This window comes from Acanthaster planci, linkage group LG12 (assembly GCF_054643075.1).
Source record: "Acanthaster planci isolate LZ-2023a linkage group LG12, COTS_SCS, whole genome shotgun sequence".
NCBI lineage: Eukaryota > Metazoa > Echinodermata > Asteroidea > Valvatida > Acanthasteridae > Acanthaster > Acanthaster planci.
In genome coordinates, this window is record NC_141788.1 from 16,446,994 (window position 1) to 16,469,907 (window position 22,914).

The 22,914-nt window shown below is 42.0% G+C and overlaps 1 protein-coding gene and 1 long non-coding RNA gene across 2 annotated transcripts; one reads left to right on the forward strand and one right to left on the reverse strand.

The window, feature by feature from the left end:
* Positions 1 to 1,608: 1,608 nt before the first annotated feature.
* On the forward strand, positions 1,609 to 7,658 carry LOC147797199 (uncharacterized). The gene is made up of 4 exons (XR_015427361.1): positions 1,609 to 1,905; positions 5,552 to 5,738; positions 6,198 to 6,246; positions 6,629 to 7,658. It is a non-coding gene; the product is annotated as an uncharacterized LOC147797199 (long non-coding RNA).
* A 2,064-nt stretch (positions 7,659 to 9,722) lies between these two features.
* LOC110978500 (uncharacterized) lies at positions 9,723 to 22,752 on the reverse strand. The gene is made up of 14 exons (XM_022233552.2): positions 21,183 to 22,752; positions 17,279 to 17,400; positions 16,664 to 16,735; positions 16,223 to 16,474; positions 15,792 to 15,878; positions 15,374 to 15,472; positions 14,887 to 14,991; positions 14,513 to 14,647; positions 14,224 to 14,352; positions 13,568 to 13,773; positions 13,074 to 13,190; positions 12,501 to 12,805; positions 11,555 to 11,720; positions 9,723 to 10,647 (listed from the first exon to the last, which is right to left on the reverse strand). Exons 1-14 carry the CDS (start codon positions 21,199 to 21,201, stop codon positions 10,422 to 10,424), a joined length of 2,040 nt encoding a protein of 679 aa, XP_022089244.2. The 5' UTR covers positions 21,202 to 22,752; the 3' UTR covers positions 9,723 to 10,421.
* Positions 22,753 to 22,914: the final 162 nt, after the last annotated feature.

Consider the following 22,914-nt stretch of genomic DNA (forward strand, 5'->3'; position numbering starts at 1 on the left):
AAGCAACGCTTTCAAGAATTTCCGTGTTCTTGGAAGGGAATTACCCGCACTGCAAGTGGAATGGGGACTTGTGTGAGGTGCAGAGGGGTCCGGTGAACCGTGCAAAACGGGGTCCATGAGTAAAACTCTTGGGGAATGAGATGAACTGTGAAGAGGAGGATATAAAGAATGAGAAGAGTTCGCTCGTAGAAACTATGGTGTGCAGTTAGTGCGCCATTCATCCAATGATTTAAATTGTCAAATGCACAATCCGCTGTGAGGGCGTCGCTTAATTCCATGTACATGTACAGAACTACTCCTGTTTGCCACAGAGGTACTGTCTCTAATTACGGCTGGTGCTAAGTTGGCCGATACCGACAACATTCTCCCGTTTCGACAGCTAGAAAAACTTAGGTTTAGGTTTTATCTGTTTAATCATTGTGATGAGCCATCACTGAGAACAGAAACCTCACTATTTGAAAATACCAAAGGGTATAATATAATAGCTAAGCCACTAGTACTGACTGGACCTGTTGCTATCGTGCACGTCGGAGTAGGCCTACACTGTACATTATTATCACGCCGAGTAAGAATTGTTAACCACTTCAGAAGTAGTATGTCCAACCATGGAGGAAGGAAGCCAGGCTAGCTGATGCACTGACTATGGTTTACATATGCCCTACCACAACACAGCCGCTGGTGTTTTAACTTAAAACACCTGGAAAGTCTCGACGGTGCGCCTGCAATTCGTCGTGACGCCTCTTGGTTCACGCGGATGGTCACCTACCGACGGGTGGGGATCATAGGTCGGTCACATCGGAAGAAACCATCTAAGGAAATCCTAGAAAAAAAGGGGTATACTCAATATTATTGTATCTGGTTGACCTCCCGCAGACTCCTCGGAGTATACCGAACTAGAAGAATGACCAGTGTTTGTAATTACTGCAGATCAGCGGACTTCACTCTGGACTTTACTCGGAGTTCACAAGCCGAGGTGCGGGAGTTGCGATGCAGTATACCTGTAAAAAGTCAGGCACTGAGAGTCTTGAGACTGTAATTGGGAGGTAGGTATTAAACGGGAAATCAGCTAACTGGACTACGGGTTTTCCGTAGCTACTGCCTACCGGCCCGGGAGAACAACTGTAGACACACCAAGGGACAAACAGGCTTACCCTTACGCGTATGGAAAGGTTATTGTCAGCACCAGCAAGTCAAATCAAAAGGACATAAAATGCTTGCTCAAAGCACGCAAATGATTTGGTTTATCGATTGAAGAAGAGTTCAACGGTGCCTTTGACATAAAACACACGTGTTTAAAAGATGAAATGGGTTAGGTTGTGTGCTGTTCCAATTTTCAGTAGCGTCATGCAGGAGATTTAAACGAAAACCCATGTTCTTTCTGCAGCCGGAATGGGTACATCCCAATCATAAGCCGCTGAAGAAATACAGTCCAAGGACTCCATTTGGTGTAAGCGGCTTCAGTTTTCGGTAACTTCACGTCCTTTCAAGCTGAGAAGCCTATATTTGTCTCGTGAGATGCCGTCACTTTGTAATGTGACGTCACTTTGATGGCGTTGCCTCATGCATGTACGCATGCATGAGGGCTGACCGCCTCTCCACGCAGCACACTGCGCGTGCCCTTCTCACGCCCAATCACCTTTCTCCGACCGCTTCAATCCGTGAACATTATAAAACGCGTCAGGCTGGCCGAAGGTGCTCATGATCCGTACCACTCAACAACTTACTGTGACAGCTTACCTCTGTTAAAACACCGGCTCACAGGCAAACCACCCGCAAATTTTAAAGGGAAAAGTTGCGTGAGATTTTGACGACCGATTCTCTAGAATCAAGGCCAAGATGAAACTCGTCATCGTGTGCCTGGCGCTGATGCTGTGTGCCGATGTCCTGGTTGTTTCAGCAGCTCTGGTGAGTTTTATTTATATTTAGAATATTTTACACATAGCCATTTACTGCTGATTATGGTTTTAAAAAGTAAAGTGAATGGCATTCTGAACGTGGCTTCTGAATGTCTGTTAAGACGCGCCTCTAAGGAGGGGAAGGGTACAGAAGCCTCACCCTTGAGGCTAGCGTTGGCTTCGTGCAGATCTGTAGAAAGCGAGCTTTTAGTATACATAAAACATCGACACCATCCACTACGGGCCCCTTACAGAAATCGTGGCCTCCAACTTTTAACTTACCCATGCAAGTGGACAAATAGTGGTACACGATTCAAAAATACATGTGTAGGTTTTACACTTAGCACACTTACGTCGGTCTTATTCTGGGCCTAGACCTATACGTAGACGCCAAAGGTGTTCAGCGTCTGCTGCGGCTGTTTCAGTGTTCTTAAGGCTGTCCCTGTCATTGTGTGTAGCATCCAATCACAACCATACTAGAACTCAGAGCTGATATACATGTACTTGTTTCATTTCTACCTGATTTCGAGTTGAGCTTTCTATGAACTGTGTGTATCATATATAGCTTGTAAAGCATTGCTTTGCTTCAAAGCGGATAAAATGTTCAGTTGAAATTGTGAAAAAAAAAATTTCCTCGCAAAAATACAGTGAACTTCCTCGTTTGTCCGTGACACGGTTTTCACGTGAGGTGATGTTAAAAACACTCAAGAAAACACTTATTGGTAATATCCAGCTAAGTGCGCACCAAATGAAGTAATCGCGTTTCCTTTTATTTCGGGGTTATATGTTTTAACACCTCGTAGCAGGCGACAGCACCACAACAGATCAATGCGTTCTGCCCGTCAGGCGAACACGCGCCCACAAAATTTGCAAGATTTGACGGCCGAAGAATACACCGCTACCGCACGCCGCTGCACGCCTCCCGTGGCATCAACAACATCGTTCCACTTCTGGCTTTCAGAGGTCGATCTGGAGCATCGATTATGAAATGTCTATACACGAACTGAAGAGATAAACAAGTACTGTGACAATTCTAAGTCGGGACAGTCGATCGTTCCCCGAAGGGCTATCATTTTTATGGCGTGAAATTCAAACAGCGACTGCTACTTTCGATTGGAGAGCGTGACCTGGCACTCAAAATAGGCACGCTGTGTTCTGACAAAATAATAGTCAAAATCTGTTCGCATGACAAACAAAAAGGAGTTCATTTCACCCATTTTAGGTCAAACGACAATTTTAAAATATTTGATACAAATTTGTCCTGAAATATGGCACTATTCTGAACAATTCATATCAGGACTGCCGTCCTCAGTTCCGACCAGTAGGACCTCAGTGTGGAAAAGAATACCAACGGGTCATTTTTCGTTTGAATTGGTTCACCCTAATTAAAAGTGGGCTCCGTGGCTGCAGTTTGTTGAAGCACACATTATCGTATTTATAAGCCGGCAAGAAAGTTCGTGATCTTTACTGTGTTAGCTCACGTCGACGATGAGGAGCATTATTCTTTATTCACCGCCCGTAATACCGCGATTTCGACCGGGATACTAAGTTGACAAGTTAGAAGTTGTCACGTCGTCATTTTGTGGAACACTGGACATGTCCCCCGACTTGTTTTACCGCCATTCCCAAAGGCACGTGCCCAAACAAGAACTCAAACGGGAGTTCTAGTTTAAGAAGACCACCGTGTTGCGCATCTGTGGTGCGGTGCGGAGCTGACTTCCCCCATTCTGTGTTGGCATTTGAAAATTGCTCAATATTGATGAAATGCTCCTGAAAACCTGGTCAGTGTACATGCATGATTTACTTCTCTTGGAAGACTTAAAGCTGATGACCCAGTTTCTCAATCCGATGTCATGTGAAATGAGGTCTCCTTGTTATGAAGTCCCTGCGTCCCGATGCGCGTACTGAGCATTACGTTATGTCCACCGTACACTCAATGGATACTTTTTTATCAAGTTCAGATTTCACACTGCACCACCTGATCGTAAAAATCACCGTGAGGTTTGGTGGCTTTTTCTTTTCTCGCTCTTCGGCAAAGTGAAGTCGTAACAGGAAAGCGTGTTTTGCATGAATAGTTATGATTCTCATATCTAACCGCTTTAGGTAATTAGCACATATTTTTGAAGGTACCCAAATGGCATTGGGAAACCTAAAAGGCTGAATTACACGCGGCTCACATGTTTATGATATGTGTAAAAAGGCCCGAAACGTAAAGCTGAGCTTTTGATCGACAAACCATATACGCAGTCAAGTAGGTTGTAAAAAGAAGGTCAAGTCGTGTTTTTTCTCAAGAGAAGTATACATTTCAACTATTCGTGGGCCCCACTAAGGAAAGCTAACTGGTTTTGATGAGAAATTTTATACCTTGTCTTCACACGAATTTGACCGCACATAAACCTGTTTCTAAAGACTCTCTTGGGAGGATGAATTGGGGCGTAGCACGCTGGTGTTTGAGCGTGACTCTCTCGTCTCGCGAACCGGCCTGTTTCATAGTTCATAGTTGTTGTTTGTGTGCGTATTCCAAGATTGTCATTTTGAAATTGAAACTGAAATCCATACGATTCATTTTGTAATTAAAGTTGGCGAGTGCAGGTTTCGGGCGTGCGTTAATTAAAGGAGAGTTATGACTGTTGATGAAATCTTTCGTCAGGGACGTAAATTGTTTTGGGTTTTTTTCTGACGTATTTTAATAAGAACTGCGTACCAAGTACTATTCCAGCTATATGGGCCATCCATTCATCTATGAAGTACCATACCATACAGCGGATCGGGGGGGGGGGGGGTGCTGGCCATGCGGCCTCCCAAAAAATGGAGATTTCGTTGACTTGAAAAGAAAAGAGAGAAAGGCGATAGTTTGGGACTATTTCATTTCTTTTCCTTCAAGAAGCATGTAAAAAGCCCCCAAATTCACCCTCATGCTTCTAAATTGCTATAAATACTTACTTTAATGTTCCCAAATTTCTTATACCCCAAAAAATGTCCCCCAAAAATGCTAATAACTGGCCTTTAACCGCCTTTGGGGGCACGCCTTCATTTCTTAACATCTTTCATGCGCTTGCGCGTTGCACCACGTCCATCTCGCGGTGTCGCCGCTCCAGATCACTCCGGGCGCTCTTTTCTTTTAAGTAACATTCCCCGTTTTCCCTCCTTTTTTAAAGAACCTTTTGCGTTTGATTCGCTTTTATCAAATGCCCGCAAAATATCAGTACTTTCTCTCAGGAAATGTTATAGTAAACACCCCTTTGCCCTAAGCCAAATCATCATGGATCTAAATCTGGAATTCAAACGATCTATATATTGATGGCAAATTCAATATTTCAGGGACCTGGACCATAACCAGTGCCTCCGATTTAACTTAAGCCTTTTTTCCGAGCTTCCTTAATGTTCTTAAACCAAAGAACGAGAGCACATCAGGGCGCTTCTTTTTTTGGAAATCAAGTAATCATTTATACGAAAGTATAAATTTATCAACATGGGAAAGTTCATAAGCGCAGCAATATCAAGGTGGGACATTGAGATATTGGAAGTGAAGTATACCAAGTTACAGGGGGTGGTCTGGCACAATTCTACCCTTTTTGTTGCATTAACATGCGTGTATTAACCTAACTGAAAACAGAAGCCTTTGTGGTCACTTTATATATTTGTCTTCTTATCAGCCGTACGTCCAGTACTGTCAAACCGACATGGACTGCCGATTCAACACCTTCGGCCGGCGCTACTGTCTGGGTTGGGAATGCGAGCGATACTACCAGATGACTCCGTGCACCAAGGACTCGGACTGCCAGGGCCGGAGAGGAGGCAACAGGGTCTGCCGGAATATGTACTGCCGGAGCACTCGGACAAGTAAGTCAACCGTGGATTGCAGGTTAGGTAATTTTAAGCAAGAAATTGGTGTCATCGATGGCCGCTTTCCTTTGCTTCTTGTGTGTTCGTAAGACTTCCAGGGGCTATGACTTAAAAAAAAATAATTTTAACCAATCTATAATCAAAGAAGAAAATAAAAACTTTTTTGTCTATACCGAAATAAAGACCCACAGAAACAACAAACTTCAACTTTGTGTTCCCAAAACAGTTTGGAAACAATTGACCGAAATGGTGACCAGTTTAGATGACATTGTTTTCCGTTCTGTTGACCCCCTCCTGATGCTCTCTCTCTCTCTCTGTACCATCGCCCCTCTAGCAGGAGTCGGATAGTGTTGAGGCTTTTAGGCCTATTGTCTTTAAGGTGTGGGCTGTGGATCCTTCGGGATCAATTGAACGTGATTTCGTGATTTTCCCAAACTCTGCTCTATTTTATTCTAGGACGGTGATAACTGGACAAGGTTAAAATTCGTCAAACCTTCAAGTTGATGTGAGTTACATTTTGAACACTCCCCCCTCCACTTTTCTTAATGAATACTTTATTCTAAAAAGGTAAATTGGGCAAAATTCTATTACAGAAAAGGTACATTAAAAAAGGAAAAAAGCTTAACGACAAGTTAAATGACGAAAAGAATTTGATAATCTTTGCTAGAAGGTTTATTTCTCCCGGTTGGTAGTAAACCAGGAGAGGGCCTACAGTGAAGCTTTGTATCAAGCAGACAGCTTCAGACTGGAAACCTACCGGCACTGATCAGTTAGATATTTTTATTGCCACCTGGCTATAGCAAACACGTCTTCACTATACGCACCCCGGCGATATCTGTGTTCATATGAAAGCTCATGTATCCTGCTTCTGGTTTTTATTTTCTCAGACGGGCACCTTAGTGCGGAAACATCTCTTCAGTTATACGACATGTAGCCGACCACGCGACGCTATCATGCAGACACGCATCAATACGCTTTAGCATCAGTGGTCGGTGAACCCTTTTCCATTATTATTTCTGGGTCCAAAATACATGCTTCTAAAGTGGCATTGGAGGCTAACAAAACAGAAGACATCAAGGTTCATTTTCTTTTAATCTTCGACTGTCTCGGGTGTAATAACTGGGTAATCAAGCGGATGAAATATCGAAGGAGGGCAAACATAATTGCAATTCATTGAGTGATCTCCACCAGATGCGCACAGCTATTCTGGTGTGTATCGTATTTCGTGAGTAATTTATATCGAGTGTTTTAAAATGGGGTCATTCTTTGCCATTTTGGTGAGTTTTATTTTCTTTATCCAAGCTCTGAGTGCGAGGGCTGCGTGATAATTATACTCAATGCGTGAAACTTGCTGTTTTTGTTTTGTTGCATTTAACCCATTGTTCCAAAAAGATTTGGTACAATGCCAAATTTGAAGCCGATCCATCCATTGCTCAAAGAAAATATCCTCGAAGCAGCATTCACGGTAAATTTAAAACGACCTTTTAAAAGTAGGCTTAGCTTACTTTACAGTAAAATGACAAGAAAAAACCTTCAACAAACTTTTAATAACCCACAACGAAAACAATCATACGTGCACTTAGGAGATTTCGAAGATCCGTTTAAGTCTTTAAATTCGAATACTCTAGAGATTTCTTTTCCCATGTAGGAGGAAATGCCCTTGAAAAGCTTGACATGTTTTGCTTTATCTTGAATGCAGTTAATTAATAATGAGTGTTTGGGGTTTATCGCTGGAGTTCAGGTGTTCTTTTTTTTCAATCAGCTTTTGGGCCTTGCAGTGACTGGGCGCCACGCAGTCAGGCCTATATAATAATATTACCAGCCAAAACTGAATATTAATTGTCATTGTAATAAAACAAAATTGTTTATCGATGCATCAATTAAACAGTTGGCATTAAAACCAAACGACGAATACAAGCATTTGGGGAAGAAGTGTGTATTTCAGCTTTGTCTGTTCAAACTCCCGACCAGATATTTAATCAATGATTCTGACAGGAATTAAAAAGTGTTGCAAGTCAAACCCTTATGGCGGAAATTGGTGACATAACATTGCACATTATTAGATTTCAAAGACGGGCTTACTATGGAATTGTATTGGTTACGAAAACATTCCAAATTATAACCTAGACAAATAAAAAGCATTTCAAATTTGCCATAAGCCTTTTTCAAGTTCTGTTACAGAAGTGTTAAGAAATATAAACCACATTCCCACGTGGCCAATGCGTAATGTGGGTTTATCGTCTCTACCAGCTAAAGCTTGGCCAGTCCCCTCCACGACCAGATCATGAAAGTTGTCAAACGTAACGTAAGTGTCCCGTTCAATCCCCACGCAATTGGTTCTTTCATTAAAACAGGTTCGTGTGGACGGCCCACGCGCAGATTCACTTCGCTTTCTGTCACAGTGGCTGACAGCAATTGCATCAACAACCCATAATTCCCACCCGGGACTGGATTCATAGATCGTATCTCCTTGAAATGGATGGTATTTTGTCTTGATTAATCTCTGGTCCCTACTGGCAAAATCTTGATGGCGGACAGTGCACAATTCACCTTGTCACGAATAGAGGGTTATTCCTTGGGACCACTTCAGGCGCGCTTTAGCGCAAAGGCGTGCACAGAGCATTTCAAATAACAAACGTAAAAGGTTTAAAAAAACCTGCGTACTGAAACATAAAACAACCAAGTAAACAAGCACAAATAGTTGCTATTAGGATTTGGGTTTCCCAGAGGAGCAAGAAATAACCACTGATGTTCCTATATACGAACATTTCTGGCTCGAAAGGAAGTGTAAAGTTTAAACATTCAAAGCAATTTTTTAAAGAAAAATAGGATGAATGGTAACCATGATTTTTAAACATGCGTTCGCCAAAAATATTGGGGTCTTTCAAAAATAACAAAAAAGGACGAACGACTGAAGTTTATTAGTACATGTATCTTGAACCTGCATAATGGAAGCAAAACTCTGTGTACTCTCTTCGCTGGGAAATCGTCGACATTGGATACTGTCGACAGTAATTATTTACACGAGAACACTGCGTATCTCGTCACATTAAGAGAATAACGTATGTTATTTATGCATTTTGAGCGTTGATTGATTTTGATCTGTGACTGAGAGAAAAAAAGAGTGTACTAATTTTAAACTGCCGATAGAAACGACTAAGGGACAACGACCGTCACGCATAATTACACCTACAATAACCTGTCCTTCAACTCGTGTTTGGCACTTGTGGTCTCAAGTTTTTAATTAAAAACATGCGTATTGGGTGGGAATCTGACAGGGTATAAACTGCTTGGCTGGTTGGCGATGTAGGTGGAAGTATTTTGAATGTGCCTGTTGGGAGCGGGAATGGAGGTTAATAGCAGACACGTTAAGAGCTCGTCACTCTATTGTCGGCTTTCCTATGACACATTGCCAGTTGCCCACGGGAACGGCGACTGCACTAAAAAGAGTGAGCAAGTTGAAATCGAAATGAGGTGTAATCTTGGCTAGCAAGAGCTTACAGCAAAATATACATGTCATCGATAGAAATTTTCCTGTTCTTAGCAACATCAGATACTAAGCTCTCCCTCGCACCCAACGTCTTGTCTTATATTCGTTGTCGTGTTCACGGTTAGTTTCTTTATGACCAACATTAACATTTCACAAACGCAACACACTCTTATTCCTGAAAATAAATAAATTGGCTGAAAATAAGTACATGTATACGTCTCACGGCTATAAAGTTATCCTAAATGCTCTGCAGTTTTTGAGGTGCTTTGTGAGTGATATTTAAACCGACACCCACCCTATTTGAAAAGCTCACTGGGTGCAAGAGCAGGTCCCGGTGGTAAGCGACAGCGCCTTATACTCGGGCTCTACACTGTACGATATATGGAGCAAAAAGACTTGGAAATGCGATTTTGTAATCTCGGGTTAGGGATTTACGGAGGTGAAACAGGGTGTAAACGCCCAGTTAACAAACAATCTAAAGAAACTAAAAATTAAAATCTCATATTGTGAAACAGTTTATTGCCGACCTATACCTAAATGTAAATTATGAACAGAATTACTCTATGTTTATATTCACACGATTAATTGATTAAAATGTACAAAGTAGTATTTCGAACAAGAAATATAGATGTTCCTTCGTGAAAGCTAAATGCATGGTTACGGTTTTTGGATAACACTATCTCTATGTTACATCAAAATTTGTTCGTCGGTAAAAAAAATTTTGTTTTCACAAGGTTCCATTTTATGCGAGGTCCAGATCGTGAGTATAATTCTTCATTGCTTCTAAATGTTTTGAATAAAAATAATGCAGCTGTTTATTTAACAAAACAACAAAATGCCACATTTCTATATTTTTCATTAAATAGTTTTTCCCATTTCCTCGAAATCTGTGTAGAAAAGAACCGACCGTGAATTGACAATACTGTAATTAAAGACGAGAGAACGGCATGAAAAAGACAATTCGGCTTAAAATGCATTTAATGTAACAAGTCATATTCTACTTAGGTATTCACCTTCCCGATGACGACACTCGGGCAAGTTTTAGCCATAAATAATGCACAGGATGCATAGTGGAAAGAATGCGATTAAGACCAATACATATTTTGTACTCGTGCAAGATCATTATGCATAGTTTCAGCTTGAACTGACAAAGTCAGTAATGCCTCAATTCCCATGCAGTCGAAACCGCTTCAAAAAGTGTCGTTCCAGGTCGGCTTATCCGACGTTGCACTTCGCGAGTAAGAGTATTTTCTCGGTTGAGCGTTCTTTGAGTAAACTTTCCCATGGTTGGTCGGCTTCTCTTCACTGTAGATATCGTGAGCGGTGCGATGACCAATCAGGTACCTCCTAAAAACATGGCGGTCAACTTGGGGAATGAGGTAGGGAGAGCCTGTGTACTTGGGTATGCTGCGCTTTCTGTTCATTTTTTGAGAGATTGAGAAAAAAAATATGCTCAAAGTGAATGAATATAGATGGAGCTTTATTATATTTTTACATTTGGAGAAGAGGCTATGCCAGTCCAAATGGACAGATGCGCCCCAAAAACTTCATAAAACCTCAACCGGACATGTTAATACACCATGCATATAACGAAGACAAACTACTTATTTCATGACAGTTACTTGATTCAATTTAATCGTCCATCTTTGTCATACTGCAAAATGATCCAGCAAGGGGGTTAATGTTTTCAATTTTCATGGCTTGCAACGTATCCTTATGCACTGAATTCGCTCGCTGCCTTTTTAACATGATATGTTTTAACATCTGTGAACTGTACGACCCACTAACTACACCACACACGCACTGGCAAAATATTGTATAACTAAAGATCGTACATGGTACGAAGAACGCATGATAACATTTTTCGTCCGAATACGCACAAATTCTTATAGTGTCTTCTTGTTTGCTTGGCAAGCATAAGGTGACAATAGCCTTGGAAAGTCAGGTTGCAGTAGGGGTTCTTTTCTCGCCATTTATGCACCTCTGCGGCCCAGGTTTGATTCCCAGCTCAGTCCAGGTGTGGAATGGGGGTTTCAGTCTCTCCCTGATTGGGTGAGTTTTACCCAGAATAGTCTTCTTGATTTTCCTGCCACCTTGAAATTGTTGCTGCTTCTCCTGTCTACACAGTTTTCTTCAAACAAGCTACAGAGCCTAGGGTGCTTTCGAGGAATCCTAGGTTTCTTTCGCCAGAAATGCTTAATAACTTCACAAGTGTGTGTCACGTCTGCTTCCTTTTCTGCCATCACCGAGGAGACACTTTTAAAAGCATTATTCTAATTTGCCACTGCATCTGATATGACTGGGCATGTAGGCGTATACGTACGTCTGAATCATGTTGTCCTTGTTGAGTTTCTTCTTCTCAATGAATTTGGCCCAACTGTCCAGCTTGCTGCCGGACTTCCGGAAGCTCTTACTGGACTTTGTTGACATGACATCATCCTGGATGTGACGGGAAGTGTTGGCCACTACCTCCCTGTCTGTCACGGGAGCTGTCGATCAAACAATGTAGCAATCAGCCTATCTTAACAAATCATACGGGTGTAAACATGTATTTGTCAATAATTTAATTTATACCTATAGGCACGAGTCAGGCAGAAACGCATACAGGCGATGACTTTTTCTCAGACACATTTTTAGGTACATCTTTACACGTTTCTTCAATGTATGAAAACTTCTGGGATTAAGTGTATTGAAAAGTGCACTTTTTTTAACATCGAAAATTGAATTAGTTACTCCTTAGCTTATTGCTGTGAATTTAACAAACAATAAACCACCAAAACAACAGAAATTTACGACGCAACTTCAACATCCCGATCAATTCCTACATTACGAAAATTGAATATTTATGGATTCGGCGACAATTAGGCTTCAAAATGCCACACACGTAATAGCTAAAAAAATAATCAATGCGTTAAGAACTGAGAAGATGCTCTCTCTGGTTATATGTGCTAAATGTTCTTACTGTAATCATACAACCAGGCACATTTTGCAAGATGAGTACGGTACTAAAAAAGAAACACCTTACAACCTGTTCAATTTTTGTAAACTGTTGGAACACTCGAGCAGTAAGCAGCGGCCTATGTGGCTACTCCCCACCAAACGTTACACTCAAATCAACCATCTATCATCTAACAAACGAAATGAGGTGAATATTACAAGCACTGTGTGAAGAAGACAGGCATGTTAATAAAAGTGGCCTAGATTGATGAATACAGGGGCTTCGCTATACAAGCACATGTACAAAGGTTGCAGCAACACCAAGCTCTTACACAATTCAATGGGAGGTTCCTCTGTCGGCGGGCTGACGCTGGGGGCGTACCTCTCCTTCGTCGTCAGGGTGCTCCCATCTTCCTCGGCCTCCTGTGCCACCTCGGCTGGAGCCTCTGGCGCCTCCTCCTTGGCCTCCTCGATGAGTCCCATGGCCAGGAGGTGCGGTCGGCTCTCCTCGTCCACAGCGGCGCCTTTCCCCAGAAGGACCTCGCAGCATTCTTTGTACTCGCGTGAGGCCGCCAGGTATAGTGCCGTGTGGTTCTCGCTGTCTCGCATGTCGAGCACATGCTCAGCATTGTCTTTCCTGTGACAAAACAAGCGGTGGAAAAGGATAAAAAAAAATCAGCAAATTATAAAACTAACCTTTAAAAATTTAAGGAAAACATTTGAAAAAAATTGGAATAGTGCTGTTGAAAATAAATGTTGATTCACATAAACCTGCGCCCATTAAAAACTTCTCTTTAAGTGTGCAAAGAACGGAAAACCTTTAAGCATAATTTGACAATTTCTTACTAGACTTTATTAGATCAATGAATATATGATACGCCTTTTGATGACATACTGACGTTTACCTGCCATTCGGTTTTTCCTTGTTTTCTTTGTCCTGTTGCGATGGTGTTCCGACATACTCGACTAGGATTTTGAGAATATCTAGATAATCACTCTCGGCTGCCTGCTGAATAGGCGTTCTGCAGCAGAAATATTATGCAAACAGTAAGTTTGAGAGCATCTCGTCAAAGCAATCAAAAATGAAATGCTAGATCACCTCGTTTGTTTTAAATATATATTTAAAGGCTTTGAATAGAGAGAACAAACCAAAATATCACTAAGTCCCCATCGTACGGCACAAATTGCATCCAATCACTTTTGGACCTCATGTTCAGAATCACATTTTGCGCGATATATTACCCAAAGTGCAAGATTAGGGGGCCTGCAACGCAATTACCGAAGAGTAACTTGAGAAGCCTGAAATTTACCTTGAAGGATGGAAAATATAGGACCTAGCGTGGATTTGTATCTCTTCACTGTCTTTGCCTCAAAACTTGTCTGTAAATAAGCAACATACCTGTCATCCTCATCCTTCATGGAAACACCTTTTGACCCTTTTTGCATGAGGATACCCACAACATCTTTGTGTTCACTTGCTGTAGCAAGGTGAAGAGGCGTCTCGTGTTTCCTGTTGGTAGGATCCACACTTGCACCCTGCTTGAGGAGCAGCTGGCAGAGGGCGCTGTCGCCTCTTGAAGCGGCAAAATGCAATGCTGTGAGCCCCTAATGGTTGTTGAGAGAATGCATGGTACACTGAGTACTGCATGATTAATGTATGTAATTACGCTATAAGAAAAAAGCACAACACTTCCAGCATGTACAATGTGTGTCTTTAAAACGAAAGACACAAACTGTCCTTTCAGAGAGGAGTTATGACCTGTCGATCCTCATGAATGCGGGAAGCGCTGGCCGAAAACACACACTGTAGAGGACAGATCTCCCTCTGCGATGTCATTGTTTGGAAACTAATCACGGCGTATCAAATGACCTTACCCAAAAGTCGCCACATTCAACCTGTCAAGTAAAAATGCGTTCATCGGCCTATAGAGACGTCTGTAGATTAGGATGATTTTTTAGTGATGTAACTAGATTTAGGTGAAAATGATGATGGAATCTAATAATCACTATAGCTGTATACCAACAAAATCTAGCTGAAACAATTTATTAGCTTACATCTCCGTCTGATGCGTTCATGTCCACTTGTTTCTCTAGTAAGATTTCACATATTTCTTGGTAACCCTGGGAGGCAGCATAGACAAAAGGCGTCCTACCAGCGAAGTCTGTTGCACTGAGATGACAGTCCTATCAAAAGAAGCGGCAGTAAACAGTACATGTAATTAGATGAGGCTGACATACCAACTTAGGCAGGTACAGTGATACCATTATTGAACATGCTGTGGCTACTTCAAACGAATACTCTTTATGCATTCGAGGAACGTGACCAAGATGGTGCCTGTCCTACCTTGTGGACGAGCAGTCGTACAATGTCTGGTCTGTTGACCTGCACAGCGCAGTGGATCGGATAGAAACCAAACTTGTCCTGCACGTCGATGGCTTTCCCGCCTCCATTCTCCAGAAGGATCTCCACGCTGCTTTTCTACACCAGAACAAAATAAACATATTTTGACCAAACATCAGAGGAATCAATATAATGTCTCGAAACAAGACAAGGAGAGTACGATATGATTGAGACCGCACAAATTGGATTTGCTTGCAAATTCTCTTTGTACAAGAGGTGAACCATTGTAAGTTCACTTCAGAAGCGGTTCATCTTCCACAAGCCCAAATCCGTGGACATATCAGTACAACGTTACAGAGTGTGGTTTGTATACCTACCATTCCTTGGATGATGGCCCAGTGTAGCGGGGTGCGGCCCAAGTTGTCTAGCTCGTTTATCTTAGACTCGCAGTCCAATAGGTATTTTATAAGCTCATCATTTCCCTACAAAGATTAACAGGTAATCTTAAATTACTTGGCGGCTGAAATACCAAACTCAAAGAGAAATAAACAGGGTGTTTTTGAATAAAACAGGTTACAAACTGGATTTAGCTTTAGAAATTGCAATGTTGAAATGTTGCTTCTTTCTCCTTGAAACAAAAAACAACTTTCAATCTTTTAAAATCCTTTTCTTTGACCCAAATTGCTTGGAAATGTTGAGCTATGTGCACCGTTTGTTTTTTGCTACAATCTGAAAGTTTGCTTTGTCTAATACAACATTCTATTGCAATGAGTTTGTCCTGATCTCAAAACGAAAAAGCAAGTAACTGGTCTTAGGCAGAAATCAACCACAGTAAAAATATTGTTGTACATGTATACGACTGACCTCGCCGGCAACCAGGTGCAATACAGTCTGTTTGTGCTTGTTCGTCTTGTGAACCAGCGAAGGATCCTTGTCGATTAGCAATTTTGCACACTTTATGGTCTGAATGAGAGGTCACAGAGATATGGAATATCACAACTTGAAGTCAGGATCTGGTCAAAAGCAAATAACTGAACGACTTTTTACTCATTGAAAGAAGAGAAATTTACTGAAAGCAACTACACTTTAAATCAGGCAGCACTATATATCCCCTTCACGCATTTAAGAGGAAAGATCACAGACACAATTTCTATGTAGAAACATCTGCACTCAAAGAATAAAAATTGGACTGATTTGGAATGTATAACCAGCGCTTTCAAATGACATATAAGTACATAAAATGTGGCGAGAATTACAAGAAGAATCGGTGATTAAGTTTTACCTTGTTTTGCTCCGTTCTGTGTAATGCTGTTCTCCCTTCCCAGTCGGTAATGTCGGTAGGTGCTCCTTTCTTTAAAAGGAACTCAACCTGCCAGAAATTGGAATAACACAAAAGACAACGATAAGGGAACACTGAAATCATTTATGTTTTGAACAAATGTTCACAGTTTAGAAAATAGCAACCATTTATGCACCACTGAGCAACCTTTCTACGGCAGAACAAGATTCACGGTAACTCCTGAAAAATTATATGGCTACAGTCTATAGCGGCTTACATAGACGCGAGAGTCATCCCCAGCAGTACAGTCAAGTATCTCGAACAGGGCCCAGGAATTACGTGCAGATAAACTTGTTGTTCTAGAAACTATTCCAACCCCTGTCTTTCTTTAATTCTGTTCGGCGCAACTGTCAGCTTGCACGTGGAACACCTACCTTCACTTCAGATTCAAGTTGTGCGGCAACCATCAGCGCAGTATCGCCGTTGTCGTCATGCGCGTCGATTTCGGCGCCGGCCAATAGCAGCAGGTCTAGCGTCTTGACGTCTCCCTTGGCGATGGCGTAGGTCAGCAGGGTCTGGCCCTTGGCGTTCATCTGGTTGGGGTTTTCGCCGTACAGTTGGAACTGGGTTTGCAGCTTCTGGAGGTTGTCATCCCCACGATGGCAAGCGCTGAAGACTTCGTTAACCTAGTGTTGCCGGTGGCAAGAAAATAACTTAGCCTACACGTATTATTGTTCCCACAGGTGGTTGCATATTAGTTTTTTTAATCCATCCTATAAATTACCGTGCAGATTCTTTTTTTTTAATAAACTGAGCCATGCCCTTAAATTAGTTCATTGCGATGGCTGGGGATGGTGTAAACCCAATTACCTCACCTCTGTTTCATTTTCTTTGTGCTCACCGCTGTTCTCGTCCAGTTCAATGAGAAGGGGATTGCTCGAATCAGACTGCACAGCAAAAACATCCAGAGACATACATTCATATGGAAAAGAAATAGCTGGTCGGAAGGATTTTTACTGTTAATTCGTTGGCTTACACAAAGACACGTAAAGTATGGATTATAGGAAAAGGTAAGTAGGAAAACAGCGAACATCTGCTTACGTGTCTCCCAATAATATCGTCGTGTCACGGGGCTCTAAACTGCATAAATGTGCGTTTAAATAGGCAATTGGCCTAATTCTTAACGAAACGGTAGAAATTTTGAGGGGCGGGTACTGGACCCTACGGCGTTTATCAGCGAATGATCTGCAGCAAACTTACACACTAACCCGCCAGAAGAGCAATATGGAACCAGCAACGAACATGTCGTCCTTAAAATACGTTGATGACATCTTTTTGAAATAGCTGTGAAATTAACTTCATCTTGGTATATGTAAGTCCTAAACATGCTTCAGTTGGTCCCAACTCTCGCACAAACAGGCGTTACGCTTATCCTATACTTGGGAATGCGAGGAGGATTTTTGGTGCATGCTATAATTTTGGAATCTTACATTTGTTTCGTTGAATGCCTGGTGACATTCCGATGAACAGAACAGCGTCCTGTCGTTGCCTTGGAGGCTGTAGAACTTGGCGGTATTCTTCCCGCATTGGGCGCAAACCCGGTCCGAGTTTCCTGAATAAAAGTTCACAAAATTGTCCAAGCGTTTCAAAATTAAGCTGAATACTCTTGACGGTCTGTTAAAAAATGCAACGTAAGATCAAATACTTGTATACGTCAACATAAAAAATGTGCATTTATAGGTCCTAATCTACAGACACAATTAACTGATATATCAAGCCGTGTCCAAAACAGACGCCCAGAGATACGGCCACGTCTGTTATCAGTTTGTCTACGTGTATCTTAAGGGCAAAGACCAAGACCTACACGTAGCTGTACATTACTTTATTTGGATGCCACTTTATAGTTGATTACTTATACGATGCTTTGACAAGAGCGTCACGGTCATCAAAGTCATAAATTTGATCTAAAGTTCGAAAATCAAAAGCTGGTATTAAATTATGCAGTACATGTTGACGGCGTGAATGTATGTGCAGTGGGATTAGTTTTGTTCTGACTTGTTTTATGATTCGTACACACAAAGGGCCAGAAAGAAATATTGGGCCTGAGTGCCGATCATTGAAAATGCGGAGTTGCGTCTTCCATGCGATTGGGGGGGGGGTCCAGGACTAAGACTTGCATGTGTGAGCAAGAAGCCAAGGGAATGAATCCAGTTTGTTTGGAGTGTTAGCAGTGTATTTGGGCTGGAGACTGGGGCGACTGTACCACTGAATCAAGTCAAGTCCCCTGGTGGCGGAAACGGGGGGGGGGGACCAGTGCCCGCCCCCACACGACTAGGGGAATAGCTCCCCCCCTCCACACACACCCATACACACACTTTTTGCAGGTCTTATACATTGTAATGGAGAGGGGCTTAATGAATCGGCTTATTTTTTTTTTATTAATGGCCGATGCCTGGTGGTCTCACAACTGCCCCCCCCCTGAATCTGTTACAGTTTCCTCGCCTTTCATCCCCAGCCAGGACCCAGGTTGGAATCCGACCTTGCACTGTTTTATGTAGACAGGTTTTAGGCCTATGACATCTTTTCACACAAAGTGATGTCCCTCTTACATCTGAAACTAAACATGTCACCGTCTTTTTTTTTCATCCACGGGGCTATTCCGGATCGTTAACCACAGCACAGTACAACGGACGTCTTTCAGATTCTCAGGCCTTTAACCACGGATGAACAACACTTTCACCCTAGCCTACATGTCATTGTCAACAAATACATATCAATCGTGTACAAGTATTTCATCGTCAAGGGTTTATTTGACATTCACTTCTGAAACCAGACGTCATTGAACAGATCAGAAAGCAACCATGCATGTACAATGATTGTGCGAATGGCGCCAAAACCAGTTGTCATGACAACACAATACTGCCATAAATACAACACCTTCCGGTGAAGCCTGCCTTCTCATTGGCAGCCGATTCACTCCAGAGAAAACCTACTAATTAGGGTCATTAATCTGTGGAGAGGCGTATGTTTTGTGTGAATAATTAAGCGTTACAAGAAATTATAATTAACTAGGGTCTAGGCCTGTACCCTTAAAATCCTGCAAATATCCTGAATAAGTTATGTATTATGTATTTTGTCAATAGCAATTTAAAAAAAGCTTTCTTGGTAGATTCTTCTGAATAAATCAAATTTATAGGCCTACTCTATATTAACTGCGGGTTGAAAAGAAGCAAAAATTTTATATTTGAATGATATGTATTTGATACATGTAATTACTTATAGACCTTCAGTTCAAAGTGTATCATCACTAGAAACTGGACGGCCATTTACCGATAATAAATATCTACCGATAATAAATATACCCAGCAAGATATGGGACAGAGGGGTATCCCCCCCACACACTTGTCCAATCCCTATACACACGCTAAAATATTGTTACCTATTAAACACATCCTCCTAGATATCTGTAAAGAATTCCTGAGATTCCGATCAAAAATTACCAAGACAAAGGTAGGGGGTGCTCTCCGTCCCATGTCTCGCTTCAGATTGAGAAAAAAGGAAGAGATCAATATACTACATTCAGTTAACTAAGAGTATGTTGTTGGTGTAGGAGGCAAGCAGGTAGATTGTCTCATTCAAACACCTAGATCAGCCACCGATGTTTGGTGACAAAGCCGTTCACTCATAAGGATTCCCAGGTGTGCTTTTCCCGTAGTAACCGTAAACGGCAGAGCATACAGGCCTAGATGCATCCAGGGCTAGGTCTAAATGACCCATGGCAGTTTGTGCACGGCTATTCACTCGACGCAGACTGACCATGACGTGAATTGTAATGGCCTTCTAGTTACGGGAAAGCAGAAGCTCTCATAGAGCCGCTGAAAGCGCCCTTCGTTATAATGTCGCAAATTCCTGAGCCTATTATTGTAGCGACAATGCCCTACTGTTAAGCCCCTCGCTCCAAACGCTATCTATTCTACTCTGGATGCATTCTGAAGCATAGGCCTGCATCATCATGGCCGGGCAAGAAAGCTGCCGATGTACCTTTCCCACATTATTGTGTGTCAACAGTAATGTAAGACACAGCATTCTGACCTGCCAAATACCAATATTTCGATCGGCGTGTATCTTTTGCACTTTTCCCTTTCCTTGACACCCCATTGAAGCGGTTTCCATTAAAAGGTCGTATCACGGAGAATTACATGAATTAGCGGGTCAGAATTTTATTCAATCCCCTAGCCTTGGTTGCCTAGCAACGAGAAGCAAATGGCTACGTCGGAGTTTTATTTCACTCTTTCAATTCATGTTCATGCACTCTTTTCACACGGTAGTCGTAAAAATGGAAGCTGTGAGCACTTTTTTATTTACAATGAGGTGACGGTAAAATATTGTCAAATGTCATAGACACGTAGTTATAAACATAATTTAAAGAGCTTTGTTTATGGTAAAATTTGCATGGGTGTACCACCTATACTGTCTAGTTTCATGAGACTCCAAAATACCGGATAACGTCTGTATGGTACTTGTAAACACCTCCCCGCCTGATCGAACCCATAATTCATTACCAGTGAACCGCTTTTCTGGAATTTTACTTACCATTTTGATATCACGAAAAGATGCATATTATTTAGAAATTTATTTCGAATACAAGAACTGATTTTATTCACACCACGCAGCTTGTTATTATTGAAGGCCTAAAAGCTTCATTCTTTAAATTTAGAGCCTAAAAGCAAAACGTGTGTTAACATGCAAATGAATTTCCTTTAGGCAGTCCGCAGAGGGGAGCTGGATCCGTATATTCTGTAAGAAAATAATCATAATTACAAAGAAAATTCGGGACGAGGTTCATGAAGCTTCATTCGGATCCCGTGTTTTGTTGACGTGATTTTTAAGACATGCTATACAGAACCGCATGAACTCCAAAATTGTTTCCTTCCATTTTCGGCTCCAAAGAATAAGCTGGAACCAACTGCCTTGCAGAACTCAAACAATAAAATGAGGAAATCAGTGACAATAATGTTATGAGTTTGAAAATTCGCCATAGTGTATGGACAAAAATAATGAGTACAGATTCACTTGTGACGGAAAAAAAATCTAACAAGCCCCCGACATGTATCTCACTAATTCAAATCTACCCGCTGCTAATGAATAGGCTTAAGTCGTCTGTAATACCGTTTATTACAAGCTGCAAGCTGAGGCTTATTCCAACTTCGTATTCAATCTTTCGTGGCAAAATTGCCGACATATCACAATGCATGTACATGCTACTTTACACCTGTGATAATTTCGTAAGAACCTGTGCGGCGGTACTCGGAGTTTTTTTCCCAATAATGAAGAATAATAGTTAAATGAACAATAATGATGACCTGAAATCTTCAATGGTATTATATTGCGTACCTTTTGGGCTGGTAGTCATGGTGATTAATTCTGGTCGCTTTTACCTCAGCACAAACCGCCTGTGCTTTCTTAAAATCATCATGTTGATGTGGAAGTCTCAAGCCGTTCTGTTGTACACAGGTTATTCCGGCATAGGTCCGAGTAATTACGACACGATGTTTGTGATTTCGATTGTATCCGACCAAGCTATCACCTCCAGTAGTAAAATAGTATCGACACCCTCGACAACGACAATGTCGATCAACAGTTACATGTATATCCACTGATGTCACGATGAGTACATGTCGTATTATGCACTAAGCCAGCATACATGTCAGCGGCATAACAGGTTTCTCCATCTCCAGGAGTCAGTTGGTTGAGCTTTGCTGTGTCGGCTTCAACGGGGCAGCACAAGAGCTCACGTGGGGATGTGTCTCGCAGGCCACCGGTGCCGCGGCTGCGTGCACTGATATCGAAATACTCACGATGGTCAGTATCAACTTGAACACTTCACGAACTTCTGACACCCAAAATTTGTTTGATGAGTCAATCGGATAGTGTGGATTATCAGAGTTGTTGGTTGGGTCATAACCTGGAATTATCCTGAAGCGCAAACATCCCACACATTCATTGTCTGCAACGTATCAAACACTCTGAACTGAGCTGTCTGGTGGCTTCGTAGTGGGTCCAAAAGCAGCAGATCGAGTGCCTTTAAAACAGGAAATTCGTTGGAAAGACTAACGCCCCCTTTGCCGGGAAAACCAGCCCCCGTCCATTCAGTGAAGTTTAAGGATCAATTGAGTCAAAGGATCCAGCAACGATTTGTAAACGTCATCAATTGAGTGGGATTTGCTCGAACCAACCACTGGTTGTTTGGATGGGCAATCGGTTGCCAACCAATCGATACTGCGTGGTCCTCAGCTCACCGACCCACTCAACCACGACTCATTATGATTGCGGTATACAAACACGATGTTGTTGTGGTCAATGATGACCAGTAGATTGAGGGCGTTGTGCCGTCCCCGAATAAACACAACCCTAAACATGCGCTGTACATGCAGAGTGCATGTATGTGTAGATTTAGGGGTAACCAGCAGGGTTTTAACGGGACACTGCATCGACCGTAAAGTGCCGGCCCGGTATAAAAAAAAAAGGAAAAAAATGGAGGTAGGACTAAACAGCATGATTTGTGCGAGGACCGTGGGCTAGTCCTTGCCATATTCCAAATCCAGGCTTCGTTGGTAAACATTGGTGTTTTTCGGACTGCATTTTATTTAAACGTATTTTTTTTCAGTCAATTCAGATAAGTGTGCCCAAACTTTTGGCCTCTTTTTGGTAGTTTGATGGGTCTGCTCTCTCAACGGGTGGAAAGCCATTGCTGGCCGCCAATACGAAAGCAAAACATTAATAAGTATGAAAATCTCACTTATCTCTCACACCACCAAATCAGCACTGAAGACTTAATGCGAGTATACATCATCTTTCATTAATCGTAATGTGGCAAGTGTTCATTTTGAGTAAAGCCGTCAATAACCAAGGGTGATGTTTCTGCAGACTTCCGTCGGTCGACCACATGAAGACAAAATGCGCTAGCGGTTGTCTTTTTTTACGCGTCGGCCAAATTCAAGGCTCTGATCGGAGTTACCAATGGGCACTGACGTGCGTCATGGTGGAGGTCTCTTGACAAGGATGGATAATTTTGAAAAGGGTCAAATTTTTGCCATGCAACGCCGCCGGCAAAGTTACAATTCAT